Source organism: Hemitrygon akajei, chromosome 8 (assembly GCF_048418815.1).
Source record: "Hemitrygon akajei chromosome 8, sHemAka1.3, whole genome shotgun sequence".
Classification (NCBI taxonomy): domain Eukaryota; kingdom Metazoa; phylum Chordata; class Chondrichthyes; order Myliobatiformes; family Dasyatidae; genus Hemitrygon; species Hemitrygon akajei.
The window spans coordinates 156,915,165-156,932,781 of NC_133131.1; the positions used below are offsets into that span (position 1 = coordinate 156,915,165).

Below are 17,617 nucleotides of genomic sequence, written 5' to 3' on the forward strand. Positions count from 1 at the left end.
CTGTATTCCTTATACAGTCAACCCTCCTTATCCACGAGTTCCGCATGCGTGAATTCAACCAACCGCGAATCGAGAAAACCCAGAAGTGCTCTTCCAGCACTTGTTGTTCAAGCATGTACAGACTTTTTATCTTGTCATTATTCCCTAAACAATGCAGTATAACAACTATTTTACATAGCATTTACATTGTATTAGGTATTATAAGTAATCTAGAGATGATTTAAAGTATACAGGAGGACGTGCATGGGTTATCGTGGATCGGGATCGAAAAAAATCGGAAGTTCTCTTACTAAGTAAGTCGCAACAGGTACATCCGGTACTATTTAGCGTCAGTTAGTCAAACGTTTGTCTTAGTATATCGTTTTTATTTTACCTTTCTATGCATATAAAAAGCTTAAGAACGTATGTTTCAGTGCCGGGCTCGGGAACGGAAGTTCCCGAGTTCAATACAGTGACAAATCGCTCCCAAGCGTGCTCTCCACTGTGCCGGGTTGATGTGGAGGATCAAAAACCCCAAACCCCAAAACCCAATAATTAAACCACTGCGTTGCTTAGTAATAAATGTAGCTTTCATCGGGGTAGGGCCTTTCTCACTTTATCCTTTAAGATTGTTCCGATCGTTGACCGACGTAGCCTAACGCCTTTCCAATGACCGATAGTAATTCATCTCTTTCCAATCGCTTTATTATTTCCACTTTATTTTCAATCGTGATCGTGATTATTTTCGTGAACAGAAACACTGCGGATTCAGAGCTCTACCGCCAGGTCCTAACGTCCACCACACCGAGACAGGTTAAAAAAGGTCTGGGATTCTGCTGGGTCCTAAGGTCCACTCCGTTGAGACAGGCTGAATAAGGGACTTGAACATCCGCGTTTTTTGGTTTCCACGAGGGGTCCCAGAACCAATCCCTCGCGATAAGGAGGGCCGACTGTACTCATTCATGCTCTAAGTTCATCTCACTTGCCCTTAATTCTCCCAATAAAATAAACACATTTCAACCCTTCATGTACGACTCTATGACGTGCCTCCCAGTCGTTAATATATTATCAAAAATAGCAAATCACCAATCCCTGCAGTTCACCACTGATTACAGACTGCAATTCACTTTATTAGGATCAGTGAAAATGCTTGTGAAAATGATTGGAGCTTTGACCACTGCCTCCCATCACCAGGCCAATTTTAGATTTAATTAGCCAGCCTGCCTTAAATCTCACGTGCTGTAACTTTCTGGACCAGTCCACCACGGAGAACCTTGCAAATGGCCTGCATTATCAACAAAATCACAAACCAAAGGTGGCAGTCATATCATTCTGAAATGTGCAGGAAGTCACCTCTTTATTACTTGTCATCAAGGAGGGGTTAAATATGTTGCATAACCACATTACCTAATATTCATATATTAGTATACATCCAATGTAGGGAGAAGTTATGTTAACACAGCCCAATAAATAACATAGCAGCTTTAGAAAGATGTTCTGTAAAACACCAGCAAGATACTTCTTTCACCATCAGCCATTTGTGTCAGGATTCACCAGTGGTTATAATAGGAACAGTGTTGAAGCTCTTATCATTTTGAAGGCATTTTCACAGATCCTAATATTGCAAATTTGCCAGCTTTAAATGATTCTCTGAAAAGGGTATTTGCTATACTGATAAAAGGTCTCTTCCCAGAGAAAAAAATTTCAGCATTGTTTAGAGATAAGTGTAAACTGTGTATATTAGTTGAAAGAAAATAGGAACAAGATTTTTGGATGGAGACAAAATTGTTTAAAAATAAAGCTATAATTCTGTAAATATTAATGTTTAATTTAGTAATAATATCCACCCCTCCAAAAGAAGTGATCTGAATAAAATCAGAAAACTTTGAAGTGACTTTTGTGTACAGAGTTGCAAAGGGAAAATACAAAAAATGAATTTAAATTTGCTGTTCAAGTACAAGATTCAATAAATTACCTCTCAAAAAACATGTCATGATAGACTCATTATATAGACCAGCATTTCTTCCTTTTCAAAAACACACTTGACATGTGATTTTACCTATTTAATGATGATAAATGCTTCCACACTAGAGATCATCTCAAGAGCTGAGAGTTAATCTCTTTATTCAGCTTAAAGCTGCTATGTGTTGAAAGAAAGGATGCAAAGAACATCAATCATTTCTAGAAAATTAACATTCTAAAGAGGTCAGTAATCTATGCACCTTTACAGAGCTCAATCAGATCCCATCCAATCTGCTGATAAAAAAAAGCTTTTCACCTTAACTGTGCTTGACAATTGGCAGTGTATCTGCATCAGACAATGCAGGGTTTTTCACAAAGATACAACCCTCAAGGTCATAATGCCAAGCAGTCTCTAAGCCTGTCAGAAGGGTATTGCCTACCTCCAAACAAGCTGTCAACATAAACTTTGTCAGACAGGAGATAAAGAAACTGACAGCAAGTGATAATAGGTCTAATTTTCACACCTCTCTTGGGACAGAAATAGTTTTAAAATCAGCCTGGATTCTGGTGATGAAGTGTTATCTGAAATGATACAACAGAAAAGGACTTACTTGAAATTCATCATCTAGAGGGTCATTGATTTCAAGGTCTAACACTTCATCATTGTACATCTCTTCTTCGCCCTGTTCTACTGGGTAATCCATTTGGTCGTCTCCTAGGTGAGTGTTGTTGCTTTCATACTGTAAATCTTCACCATATTCTTCCTGAGTATAGTCTGCCATCCCTTCTTGAGCATCGTCTACAGCTTCCAGGACTGCATTTTCATCATCTGCATCTTGATCTGCATAATGCAATATCTCTTCAGCAGATTTGTCACCAATACTCTTTGACAATTCTAAGGATGTACTCGTATAAGATGTTGAAGCATTGATGTCTACCGATACACCTTGATAACTGGAAAAATAAGGCACAGTATGTTTTAAAATGTAAAAATCCAGTTTTCTAAAAGCGCAGTCTCTAGGATTACAATTAAAAATGATAAATGTATCAGGAATAACTTTAATTAAAATAGTTAAAGTATTAATTGTAAAATTAACAAGAAAACTATGCAAAGGAAATGCTAATTCCAAATATGGTCAAGCCAATAGGCAAATATCATACATTAAAACTGTAGGTTACAACAAAATCAGCAAAAATTTCCTTCTTAATCACAATACTGATGTTAATGGTCCATAATGTTCCTTTCAGTGAAAAGCCTGTTATCATTGTATAAACTAAAAAACCCTTAAAAGATTCAAAATAAACCCCTTAAATAGTACACTTAAGTGATTTAATCACAATGAACTATGAATATGGATTAAATTCTTATGTAATTTTAATCTTTGGATTAAGAATGAAACAGATACTTCATAATGCAATCACCAAATATTGTGGGTTCCAAAAATTTAAAGTAAAAATAAAAAATACTGGAAGCAAATTCTTAAGAGGTTTGAATTTAACAGCTTTGATGAGAGCAATCAATGCACCTTTCTTCTTAGATGCTGGTTCCCTTCAAGGAAGTTAGCTTTTTGTTCTTATGCATAGTCATATTAAACAGAGCTCAGCAAATAGAAGTATGTAGAGATATTTTTATTTCTAAAAATATCATGACTGTCACCATTTCCATCACTCACTTAATACCTTCTGTAATATAAAAGCATTTTAATAATTTATACTCCTATAACTGATGATGCGGATACCGAATGTAAAATTTCACATATTGCAAACATATCCTTTAGGAAATGCAGGACTCACCACCACAGAGACCTGAAGAACACTGTTTACCTATTATATTTTTAAGTCAAATTTTGAATTCAACTCTAAAAAAGTACCTATTTCCCACCTGTGTGTCTCAGGTGTTTCAAAGTCATCATCTATCAATTTGGACATTAGCACTGGGATTTATAACTTAATTTATAATTAAGGTCTAATGGACCATTGATTTTTTTAATATAATTTTTGTGTTAGATGTTTATTTTTTTGTCTTCTGCATTAGTGTATCAGTAGAAAAGAACAAATTTTAGATTACCACTCATTTTCCAAAACTTAAATGTTACAGTAAAATAATTGTATTTTGTTAAATAAAGTAACTTATTACTTTAACAGAAGACTTTTCAAATAAAAACTTGATTACTTGGTACTTATATAGCCCAGTGTATAATTAAACAAAGATAAAAAACAGATTGCTAATGATCAATGACATGAGTTGAATGAACTAAAATGATTAACTGAAACAAAACTGGGTGTAGAAGGAATAAAGCTGGGCAAAGGACAACCAAATTAAAAGGAGAGGGAGAACCTTCAAATAATCAATTCTTGGACCATCGCAAGAAGTGAGACAAGGTGGTCATTCTGCATCAGCAAGGTCTCTCCCAAGCATAAATTTCACAACAAAGGAGTTTCAAGATGTGTTCTTCAAGCTCTTCTGAAGCAACACAAACAAACTGGAAAGGTTAAGAACCAGAAGCACAATGTTTGGCCACGAAACTGAGTACAGCAGACAAGATACATGTCAAAACGATGTCCCTCTAAATCAGAAGAAGAATATCACTGCTATCAGCTCTGAGCTGGCAGAAATCATAGGAGCCCAAGTACACCCCTCTACAGTCCAGAAAAGTCTTGTCAGAAGTGGTCTTCATGGAAGAAATGCTGCCAGAAAGCCATTCCTCTAAAGTGTAAAGAAAGCCAGGAAACTTACTTACCCACAAAAACACAAGTATTGGGGTAATGAACAATGGCAGCAAATGCTCTGAACTGGCGGATCAAAATTTGCAATTTTTGGCTCAAACAGGAGACAGTTTGTAGAAGAGCACTCCATGGACGAAGGTCTACAGCCAACAGTAAAGCACGGAGAGGTTCCCTCCAGTTCTGGGGCTGCTTTTCTGCAAATGGAGTTGGTGATCTGGTCAGAATTAATGCAATCCTCAATGCTGAGAAATACAATCAGATTCTCATCCATCATGCAATACCATTAGGGAGGCAGCTGATAGGTCTCAACTTCATTCTGCAGGAGGACAATGACCCCCAAACTTGTGGCCAAGGTAATAAAGAACAGGAAGTTCCACAACAGATGGTATGGCCTCCACAAAGCTCTGATCTCAACGTAAAGGCTGTAGGGGATTACCTGGAGAGATGGAAGCAAGTGAGACAGCCAAAGTCTACAGGAGAACTGTGGCAAGTTCTCCCAAGTTGCTTGGAACAACCTCCCAGCTGATTTTCCTATAAAACTGCATAACAGTGTACCTAAGAGAACTGATGTAGTTTTAAAAGCAAAGACCGGTCACAAAAAATATTGATTTGATTTAGCTTTACACTGTTTACTGGTTTTTATATTTTTTTTATTTATAGAAACTTTTCATTTCATTATTTTTGAAAGCATCTTCACTTTTCAGAAAAGCCTAAGACTGTTGCACAGTTCTATATATGAACACTCAGAGAAATTCACACATTTCAGGCACGTGAGCGTCCAATTACACACTTGCCCTCCCCCCCCCCCCCCCCAACCCAGTCATTGCTAAGGATGGGTAAGTGGAAATTTAAAATAAGGAAACTGAAACTCAACCATTATGAACTGAGATTAATTAAGCAGTCAGCATAACTTAAAAGTAAAGTTGCAGTTATTGAGGGTTGAAATAATTAGTTTAATCAGAACCTATTCCCAAACAGTATTGAAATTTGGTGTGCTTATACGAGGAAATCTGCAGATGCTGTTAATTCAAGCACTACACACAAAATGCTGGTGGGAAGGGTCTCGTCCCAAAACGTCGACAGTGCTTCTTCCTATAGATGCTGCCTGGCCTGCTGTGTTCCACCAGCATTTTGTGTGTGTTGCTTGAAATTTGGTGTGTTCAGTCTTCTTTCAGGCTCCCAAGAAGTTTCAAAAATGTCTTAGGAAAACTTTATGCACAAATAATGAACGCTGGGAAGAAACAATAAAATTTTGTGGCAGCAGTACAGTGCAATACATAAAATATACTGTAAGTTACAATAAGAATATATTAAAAACTACATAAATAGTGCAAAAAGAGAGCAAAATACTGTTCAGTGGTTCATGAGTACATCTTCAGGCTCCTATGTCTCCTCTCTGATGGTGATTTCTTCTCACCTGGATGGGGAGGGTCCTTCACGATTGGATGCCACCTTCTCGAGACATTGGTTTTTGACAGGCTAGTTCCAATGATGGCGTTTGCTGATTCTACAGCCCGCTGCAACTTTTTACGATCCTACACATTGGCACCTCCATACCCGATGGAGATGCAACCATTCAGTATGCTCTTCACGGTACACCTGTAGAAGTTCGCTATCATCTTTGGTGACATATAAAATCTCCTCAAACAAAATGGTCACCGAATTACAGGAAGGATATTAATAAGGTTGAAAGAGTGCAAAGAAGGTTTACAAAGATGTTGCCAGGACTTGAGAAACTGAGTTACAGAGAAAGGTTGAATAGGTTAGGACTTTATTCCCTGGAGTGTAGAACAATGAGGGGAGATTTGATAGAGGTATATAAAATTATGATAGGTACAGATAGCAGGCTTTTTCCACTGAGGCTAGAAGAGAAAAAAAAAGAGGACATGGGTTAAGGGTGAAGGGGAAAAGTTTAAAGGGAACATTAGGGGGGCTTCTTCACACAGAGTGGTGGGAGTGTGGAATGAGCTGCCAGATGAAGTGGTAAATGCGGGCTCACTTTTAACATTTAAGAAAAACTTGGACAGGTACATGAATGGGAGGTGTATGGAGGGATATGGTCCAGGGGCAGGTCAGTGGGACTAGGCAGAAAAATGGTTTGGCACAGCCAAGAAGGGCCAAAATGCCTGTTTCTGTGCTGTAATGTTCTATGGTTCTAAGAGATGAATTAAACTCTTCTCATTTTCAAGACTATCATATCAGTCTCCTTCCAGCCTCAGAAAATGCCAGATAATATTACAGCGCAGTGTATAAAACATTAAATTTACATCAATCATATAAATGGTTGAGAAACCACCTTTTGTCTCGAGAAAAGCATTAAAATGCTTGATAATGATGATTATTTGCAAACTAATTATTTAATTACGGAGGATTATAGACAAGTTAGAAGGATTATAGACAGATTTGACAAAACAAATCCTCATTCCCCAAAATTATGAGTGTGATATCTTGTTTAATAATGCTTCTACTTCCGTGTGTCGAGCAACCTACAATCTCAATCAGGAGATGGAATTACTGATCTACAAGACCTGGCATGGGTACTAGCTCGCATTCAATATGCCTCCTTATTCAATACAGAACAAATGAAAAACTAAAAGATTTTAGCACTTTTGAACAGCCAAACTGTTAGTCAGATGCACCAAAATGGTTATATGAAATTTTGCTAAGTGGTTAAAGCAGACCTGTGAAACAGGTCAGTGAATTTGGAATAACTGCTAGGTCATTTCAGAGGCAATCCACACCTGCAGATCTGGGGTCACAAATAAACCAAACTGGCCCAGGATACCAGATTTTACTTTTTTTTTAAACTGCAGACTTTGGAAATCCAAAACACTCAGCAGGTCTGAACTAAGAGAATACAGAATTAATGCTTCAGATCAAAGACCTTTCATGAGAACTAGAACAAGAAGATAAGATTAGTTTTAAATTTCAGGGAAGTAATGGATAGGGCCAGGATTCCCATTTAACTGAATTAACACTACAGATAGAAAATGTTAAATTTGAAGGTTGCAATATTCCCAAAAGGGAAATTGAGGTGCTGTCCTGAAGCTTGAATTGGACCTTGTTAGCAAAGTGCAGAGGACCCAATGAGAGTTGGATTGGTGAATTGGAGAATTAAATCAACAGCAAACTGAAAAACTCAAGATTGTCACTGCAAACCAGACAGGTGTTTTGTAATCTTACAGAGTGAAAATAAGATCATAAAACATTGGTCTTATAAGACATAAGACATAGATCGGGAACACTGCATACCATGCACTAGATTGGAAGAATATGTGAACCCCGGCCTTTGCCTTAAAGGATTTTTGGCATTTCTGAATGGTTGGAAAAGAACTAAAATAGTCTTTGTCTCTTTCATTCCACATTGATGTCACAGACAAGCTCACCAAAACCTCTACTTTCTCATTAGGCTAAAAAAATTCGGCATGGTCCGATCAAACCTTATCAATTTTTAATTAAGCTCCATAAGTAGTATTCTAGCTGGATGCATAACAGTTTGGTATGGCAACTGCTCTGCATGTGACCACAAGAAACTGTAGATCACAGAACTAGCCTCTCCTCCACAAATCTAATCAAAGATCATACCCCAGACATTCTGTTTTCTCTCTTCTCCCATCAAGCCTCAAGATATAAAAGCCTGAAAGCATTTACCACCAAGCCAAATTGCTTGTACATCAAGGACAGCTTTCACCTCACTGTTAACAGACTCTGGTACAGACCATTTGTATGACAAGATGGGCTTTTGACCTTACATCTACCTCATTATGATCTTGTACTTCACTTAACCGCACTGCATTTTTCAGTAGTTTTTGCACTTCCTTTGGCACTGTTATTGGTTTATCATACAGGTAGACTGGGAGAATCAGGATGGTACTGGACCCCAAGAAAGGGAGTTTGTGGAGTGCCTCCGAGATGGATTCTTAGAACAGCTTGTACTGGAGCCTACCAGGGAGAAGGCAATTCTAGATTTATTGTTGTGCAATGAACCGGATTTGATCAGGGACCTCGAGGTAAAGGAACCATTAGGAGGTAGTGACCATAATATGATATGTTTTAACCTACAATTTGAGAAGGAGAAGGGAAAATCGGATGTGTCAGTATTACAGTTGAACAAAGGAAACTATGGAGCTATGAGGGAGGAGCTGGCCAAAGTTCAATGGAACAATATCCCAGCAGGGAAGACAGTGGAACAACAATGGCAGGTATTTCTGGGAATAATGCAGAAGGTGCAGGATCGGTTCATTCCAAAGAGGAAGAAAGATCCTAAGGGGAGTAAGGGGCGGCCGTGGCTAACGAGGTAAGTAAATGACAGTATAAAAATAAAAGAGAAGTATAACATAGCAAAGATGAGCGGGAAGCTGGAGGACTGGGAAGCTTTTAAAGAGCAACAGAAGATAACAAAAAAGGCAATACGCGGAGAAAAAATGAGGTATGAAAGTAAACTAGCCAAGAATATAAAGGATAGTAAAAGCTTCTTTAGGTATGTGAAAAGCAAAGAAAAAGTTAAGACCAAAATTGGGCCATCGAAAACAGAAACGGGCAAATTTATTACGGGGAACAAGGAAATGGCAGATGAGTTGAACAGGTACTTTGGATCTGTCTTCACTAGGGAAGACACAAACAATCTCCCAGATGTAATAGTGGCCAAAGGAACTGGGGTAATGGATGAACTGAAGGAAATTTATATTAGGCAAGAAACGGTGTTGGATAGACTGTTGAGTCTGAAGGCTGATAAGTCCCCGGGGACCTGACGGTCTGCATCCCAGGGTACTTAAGGAAGTGGCTCTAGAAATCGTGAACGCATTGGTAATCATTTTCCAATGTTCTATAGATTCAGGATCAGTTCCTGTGGATTGGAGGGTGGTTAATGTTGTCCCACTTTTCAAGAAAGGAGGGAAAGAGAAAACAGGGAATTACAGACCGGTTAGCCTGACGTCAGTGGTGGGAAAGATGCTGGAGTCAGTTATAAAAGAGGAAATTATGACACATTTGGATAGCAATAGAAGGATCAGTCCGAGTCAGCATGGATTTATGAAGGGAAAATCATGCTTGACTAATCTTCTGGAGTTTTCTGAGGATGTACCTATGAAAATGGACACGGGAGAGCCAGTGGATGTAGTGTACCTGGACTTTCAGAAAGCTTTTTGATAAAGTCCCACATAGGAGATTAGTGGGCAAAATTAGGGCACATGGTACTGGGGGCAGAGTACTGACATGGATTGGAAAATTGGCTGGCTGACCGGAAACAAAGTAGCGATAAATGGGTCCCTTTCGGAATGGCAGGCTGTGACCGCATCTGTTTACAATATACATTAATGATTTAGATGAAGGGATTAAAAGTAACATTGGCAAATTTGCCGATGACACAAAGCTGGGTGGCAGTGTGAAATATCAGGAGGATGTTATGAGAATTCAGGGTGACTTGGACAGGCTAGGTGAGTGGGCAAATGTATGGCAGATGCCGTTTAATGTAGATAAATGTGAGGTTATCCACTTTGGTGGCAAGAACAGGAAGGCAGATTACTATCTAAATGGAGTCAAGTTAGGAAAAGGGGAAGTACAACGAGATCTAGATGTTCTTGTACATCAGTCAATGAAAGCAAGCATATAGGTACAGCAGGCAGTGAAGAAAGCTAATGGCATGCTGGCCTTTATAACAAGAGGAATTGAGTACAGGAATAAAGAGGTCCTTCTGCAGCTGTACAGGGCCCTGGTGAGACCCCACCTGGAGTATTGTGTGCAGTTTTGGTCTCCAAATTTGAGGAAGGACATTCTTGCTATTGAGGGAGTGCAGGATAGGTTCACAAGGTTAATTCCCGGAATGGCGGGACTGTCATATGTTGAAAGATTGGAGCGACTGGGCTTGTATACACTGGAATTTAGAAGGATGAGAGGGGATCTGATTGAAACATATAAGATTATTAAGGGATGGACACGCTGGAGGCAGGAAGCATGTTCCCGCTGATGGGAGAGTCCAGAACTAGAGGCCACAGTTTAAAAATAAGGGGTAGGCTATTTAGAACAGAGATGCAGAAAAACTTTTTCACCCAGAGAGTGGTGGATATGTGGAATGCTCTGCCCCAGAAGGCAGTGGAGGCCAAGTCTCTGGATGCTTTCAAGAGAGAGTTAGATACAGCTTTTATAGATAGCGGGGTCAAGGGATATGGGGAGAGGGCATGAACGGGGTACTGATTGTGAATGATCAGCCATGATCACAGTGAATAGCGGTGCTGGCTAGAAGGGCCAAATGGCCTACTCCTGCACCTACTGTCTATTGTCCTAACTCAATATACTGTGTAATGATTTGATCTATATGTAGAGTGTGCAAGACAAGCCTCTCACTACAGTACATCTTGGTACATTTGATAACAGTAAACCAACAATCTAAATGTTTATTTTCCTGTAACAACATGAAAAAGTGGTTGGTGGAAATGAAAAAGCAATCCACTAATAACCTCCAAGATCTAGGCCTCAATACCTATTTGTGCAACGAGTTTCTTGATTTTCCTGACATGCAGACCCCAAATCAGATTGGATTGGGAACATCTCCTCCACAATTACCATCAGCACACACGCACCACCCTGCTCTACTTGCTTAATACTTACGACTGAGGAAAAACACAGCTCCAATGCCATATTTAAGTTTGCTGATACCACCTCTGCCGTTGACCAAATCAAAGGTGATGACAAATCACCATATAGAGGGGATACTGAAAATCTGGCTGAATGGTGCCTCAACAACAACTTCTCAATCAAGAGCTGATTATTGACTACAGGAAATAGGAAACTGGAAATCCATGAGCCAATCTTCATCGAGGGGTCAGAGGTGGTGAAATTCTTCAGTATTATCATTTCAGAAGATCCGTACTGGGTCCAGTACCTAAGTGCCATTACAAAGAAAGAACGGTAGCATCTCTAAATTCTTAGAAGTTTGTGAAAATTTGGCATGACATCTAAAACTCTGACAAACGTCTATAGGTGCATGGTGGGGAGTATACTGATTGATTGCGTCACGCCCTGGTACGGAAACACCAATGCCTTGAACAGAAAAGCCTACAGTAGTGGATATAGCCACATTATGGTTTGTCTTATTTTTTGCCCCAAATAAAATGAATCTCAAGGTTATATGGCAAGATGTACGTACTTCGACAATATATTTACTCTGAACTTTAAGGAAGGATGAGGGATAATGGAAGATTTCTTCCTCTGAAGAACATTAGTGAAAAGAAATGTAATTTTTATAATAAAAATTTGATTTGTGGTGAGCATTACCAATAATTCCAGAGTAATAACTGACTAATGCTGATATAATTTCATCTTATTAACAATTTTAAAATCTAGCTGCCATATCTCTGGACTGCTAGCTTGATCATTTAACCACTATACCTCAATAGATGAATTCTTGAAATTGAAAATCTACCATCCTGAGGTGACAGCAAGCAGACAGGGCTGCAACTCTGCAGTGCAATAGAAAGAGAGCTAATCTCAATAAGATAAAATACATTCTTAAAGAGCCTAACAACGTAAATAGAGGGATGATGCTTTCATTGGATAGGGTGTTAATAATCAATAATGTTTCAAAAACAAGGGATCAGTCATTTAGGATGTACACGCAAAGAAATTTCTTCACCCAGATGGACAGCCCATGGAATCCCCTTCAAGAGGTATGTGGGGGCTCGTGAAAAGCATTTTCAAGAGATGCACTAAGATATTTAGGAAATCAAGTGACTTGCCTGAAGTTAAAAGATCAGCAATGATTTCATGGAATGGCACAGCAGCTGCAAGTAGACAAATGGTTTATTCCTGCTTATTTGACGTGTTCTCATTCAAAATTAAACAGCTTCAATCTGAAAGAGCTCCACATGACATTTATTCAGCACTCTTGTGCTGGTAGATTCACAATGGCATCCAATTAAACAAAGCTTCAGTTTTAAAATTTATAAATTCATTTCAAATCACTCCATGCTCTGCATCTCAAAAGCTGACTCCAGGCTTATAACCATCTATGGCTATCTCCCCAGCCTCCTGAGTATCCTCAATTTTAATTTCTATCATAATCACCTATACTTTCAGCTACAAAGTTGCTAACTTCCAAACATCAAACAAGAGAAAATCTGCAGATGCTGGAAATCTGAGCAACACCCACAAAATGCTGGACGAACTCAGCAGGCCAGGCAGCATTTATAGAAAAAAGCACAGTCAATATTTCGGGCCAAAACCCTTCGGCAGGGCTGGAGAAAATCTGAGGAGAAGATTTGAAAGGTGGGGGACAGAGAGATAGAAAGACCAGGTGATGGGGGAAACTTGGAGGGGGAGGAATGAAGTAAAGAGCAAAGAAGTTGGTGAAAGAGATGGAAGGCCATGGAAGAAAGAAGGGGGGGAGCACTAGAGGAGGCAATGGGTGGGCAAGGAGATAACAAGAGAGAGGAAAAGAGGGATGAGAAATGGTGAAGGCTGGGGTGCGGGGGGGGGGGGGGCAATACTGGAAGTTTGAGAACTCATGTTCAGACTTCCAAACATCACTCCATTTACTTGGTCCAGAAAATACTCCTTCAAATCTAATCCTGGCCAAACTTTTGCATCATCTGACTAAATTATCTTCCTTTGTATGTTAAGGTTTGATTTTCTTAAAACTTTTTTTTAATGCATTGTAATGCTATTTTATCACATTAATAGTAATATACAAGCAGAAAGGTGTCTGGAGCTACACCCTGCTCTACAATGATTATTCTTATTTGCTTTCTCTACACAGGTACTGGGCTTTGTAACACTAAGAACTGATCAAAGTACTTTGGGTACAACCTGACAGGCATGTTTTTTGTTATCAACATCTTATCGTCAAATCTGCGTTCTATTAATTTAGCAGAGGTCAATATTCAGTTAGATTGGTGACTCCTGCTCTGCAGGGATACTGTGATGGTGCACTGTTTAATTTACCATATTAATAAACCAGATGGTCCTTGATAACAATCCAAAGAAACACATTCAAATCCCTCTATCATTGTGAATTTTAAACTGGGAATTTTAAAAAGTCTCATTGATTACCTTAATGTTAAAACAGGAAAAGGCTGACACCAGAAAGACACCAGCATTGACCTATGCTCTGCATCGGGACACACAAAGGTCGACTGCAGCACAACCATTCAAATTTTTCCTCATAAATGCCATGTGTCTAATGTTTAAACATAGAAAATTGTGCCAGAGGCTAGCCACATAACAAACTGCTTTAATTTTACGAACCTAATCATTTGTACAATGTGCAGGATTCCACTATCACAGTGCCTGGGTACATGCTATGACCAGACAGACCATACTAGAGGTAGATAAGCAGTACCCTTCGGAGGCCGCTGTTATCTTTAAGGACACATTTTGCTGAGCGTGACATCAATAAATCCTGGTGATACCAAAGTCAATGGGAATCACAAAAGAAAACACTACAGCAGTTGAAGTCATGCTTCAAACGAAGATGGTTTGATTGCTGTAGATCATTCATCCCAGTAACACAATCTCACTGCAGGATCCACAGATGCTGCCTAACATGCCAAGGTTAGCTAGTTAGTTAGCTAACAATGCAGCACAGAGTAGGACCTTCTAGCCCTCGAGCCATGATAATCCCTGACAAACCTGATTAACCCTAACCTAATCACAGGACAATTTACAATGATCAATTAACCTACCCATAATGTCTCTGGACTGTGGGAGGAAACCAGAGGACTTGTAGAAAAACCCGCGCATTCCACAGGGAGGATGTACAGAGACTCCTTGCAGAATGATGCCAGAACTGAACTCTGGAATATTCCAAGATGTAATAGCGTCACGTTAACTGCTACGCTACTGTGGCACACAGATTTCACATTTTACTTCAGATTTCTAGCTTCTGCAGTTTTCTACTCAGTTCAAGTTTAATTGTCAAACAACCATACACATATACAGCTAAATGAAACAGTGTTCCCCCAGGGCCAAGGTGGAAAACACAGTGCATGCCGTAATATACAGCACACAGTACATAACACAAATCTTTAAGATAGCACAAGGTAGATTTTCAACTACCAGATAATGTACATCACCAACTGTAGTCCAACCTACCCCGCTACACAATGGCATTACCATACCCAAGACCCTGACCAGGGAAGTCATCCAACAAGAAACACAACTGAGCTTATCATGTAAAGAGTGAGGCTGCAAAAGGTTGGAGATCAATTGTCCTCCAACAATGGCTCACCTTTTGGCACTGCAAAGTAGCTCCAATATGAGGCAAAAGTCATTTAATATTTTTGTCTCTTGCGTTTTGCAACTAAATTATAAAATTATCAATCTTCCAATGGATTCTAATTCTAATTACTGGCAATTACTGCAGTACACATTTGTTTTGGCATTGATTGACCAACCATATAGTTTTTAAGGATTCTTTTTCACAACAGCGATTGGACTTTAAGCTAAAACTTTATCTGTCCCGAAGGAAATTATTGTTGCAAGGTTGCTCAGTCAGAAATGTGTACTTCAAAATACAAAATGCAAGCATTTTGATGGTGACTTTTCAACCCATTCTGTCCATTCAAACCAAAACCTAGGCAATCAACTTAATCCCATTTCACAGCTCTTCTTTAGCTTTGTAGGTTATAGTACTTCAACTATACATTAATTTTTTTTTTTTTTAAACACAGGTTCCCTGCTTTTACACTCTGGCACAGAGTGCAAGACTTCATCGGGATTGGCTATTAATATCCATTCTTTCCAGACCTTTTACAACTTTATGCATTTCACTTAAATCACTCCTGTCTCCCCGCTATTCTGAACAGAATAATTCCAAAAGATCTAATCAATTGTTTGGTGTTTAACCGTCTGATACACACATAATTGTACTAAACATAAATGTCAACTGATTATTTGTGTGCTGTTCATTCTAGACCAGTACATCATACAACATAGACCAGTACAGCACAGGAAGAGACCCTTGGGCCCACAATTTTGTGCCAAGTCAATTAAATTAGTAAACAAATAGCTAAGAAAACTAATTTCTTCTACCTCCATATAATTCCATTTTCCTCAATTCATGTGCCTATCTAAACACCTCTTAAAAGCCCCAACTATACAGTCTGCAAAAACCTTGGGCATTGTAGATTTTATATACAAGTTTTGTTTTAGACATCTTTTTTCTCGTCTTCTCCATTAGTGTGTCAGAAGAGCAAGTTTTAGATTTCCAAACATTCATTTCCTAAAAAATTAAATGTTACGGATAAATGCTTCTATTTCATTAAACATATTATGTAAACTACTTTTCAAATAAAACCTTGATTACTTAGTGTGTATATAGCCCAGTGTATGAATAAACAAAGATAACAAAAATGATCAATGACATTATGAGTTGAATGAACTAAATTGATCAACTGAAAGAGAAACGGGTGTAGAATTGAATTGAATTGACTTTATTACTTACATCCTTCATATACATGAGTAAAAATCTTTACCTTACATCTCTGTCTAAATGTGCAATGTGCAATTTATAGTCATTTATAATAAATAGTATTTATAACAGTATAGTCAATATAGCATAGAAATACAGTTGTGTCAGCATGAGTTAAGCAGTCTGATGGTATTTAACTGGACAAAGGGTAACCAACCTAAAAGGTGAGGGTGTGGCAGATGTGAGTTTCACCTTCAAAGCATCAATTCTTACACCATGGCTTGAGTGAGCATGGAAACAAGACAAAGTGGTTATCCTGCATGGTCTCCCTCAAGCAGAAATTTTGCAGCAGAAAGGAGTTCAAAAATGTGCCGTCCAAACTCTTCTGAAAAAGCACAAAGAAGCAGGCAAGATTGAGGACCAGAAACGCAGGGTTCAGCCACAGAAACTGAGTGCAGCAGATGAGATACATCAAACAATATCCCTTCTAAATTGCGAGACAACAAGTACTGCTGTCAGCTCTGAACTCTTAAAAAAAACCCACTGGCATTGGTGATCTGGTCAGAATTAATGGAATTCTCAATGTTGAAAAGTACAAGCAGATTTTCATCCATCTCACAATACCATCAGGGAAGCGCCTCATTGGTCCCAAGACATTCTACAGCAGGACAATGAACCCAAACAAACAGCCAATGTCATAAAGAACTATCTTCAGCAAAAAGAACAAGCAATTCTGCTACAGTTGCCATGGCCTCTATAGATCCCTGATCTTAAAATCACCAAGGCTGTCTGGGATTAACTCGAGAGACAGAAGCAAGTGAGACAGCCAAAATCTGCAGAAGAATTGTGGCAAATTCTAACATCCAATTTCCTTATTAAAAATGCACAACACTGTATCTAAGAGAACTGATGCAATTTTAAAGGCAAAAGGTAGTCACACAAAATATTGATTTTTTTTACTGCTTACTGCTCTTCATAACAAATTTTTTTGATACTTAGAAATATTTTTAACATGCGCCCAAGACTTTTGTACAGTACTGTGTCTGCCTTCATCACCACCTCAGGCAACACCTTCCAGGCACCCACCACTCTGTAAAAAACCTGCCCTCACATCTCCTTTGAAATTATCCCTTCACCTTAAATGCATATGCTCTGGTATCAGACATCTTAAAACTGGTAAAGATATTGTCGGTTCACTCTATGCCTTTCATAATCTTTAAAAACCTGTACCAGATCTCCCCCTCAGTCTCTGCCTCTCCAGAGAATACAAATTCTTTTTATAGAACATGCCCACTAATCCAGGTAGCATTCTGCTGAACTTCTGCACCCTCTCGAAAGCCTCAATATCTTTCATATAATGGGGTGGCCAGAACTGTATGCAATACTCCAGATGCAGATTAACTAGTTTTATAAAGCAGCAACATAATTTCCTGACTTTTGAACCCAATTCCTCAATTAATAAAGGCAAGCATGCCATATACCTTCTTAACTACCCTATCAAGTTGTATTGCTATGAATTTGGACCCCAAGATCCTTCTGCTCATC

The 17,617-nt window shown here is 38.8% G+C and overlaps 1 protein-coding gene across 3 annotated transcripts in view; it reads right to left on the bottom strand.

The window, feature by feature from the left end:
- rbm33a (RNA binding motif protein 33a) overlaps positions 1-17,617 on the bottom strand; it is a 184,464-nt gene that overhangs the window by 136,105 nt on the left and 30,742 nt on the right. For all 3 annotated transcript variants that reach the window (XM_073054888.1, XM_073054889.1, XM_073054887.1), the window contains exon 5: positions 2,553-2,895. In XM_073054888.1, the coding sequence (XP_072910989.1) occupies positions 2,553-2,895 (343 nt within the window). The remainder of the gene's footprint in view (positions 1-2,552; positions 2,896-17,617) is intronic.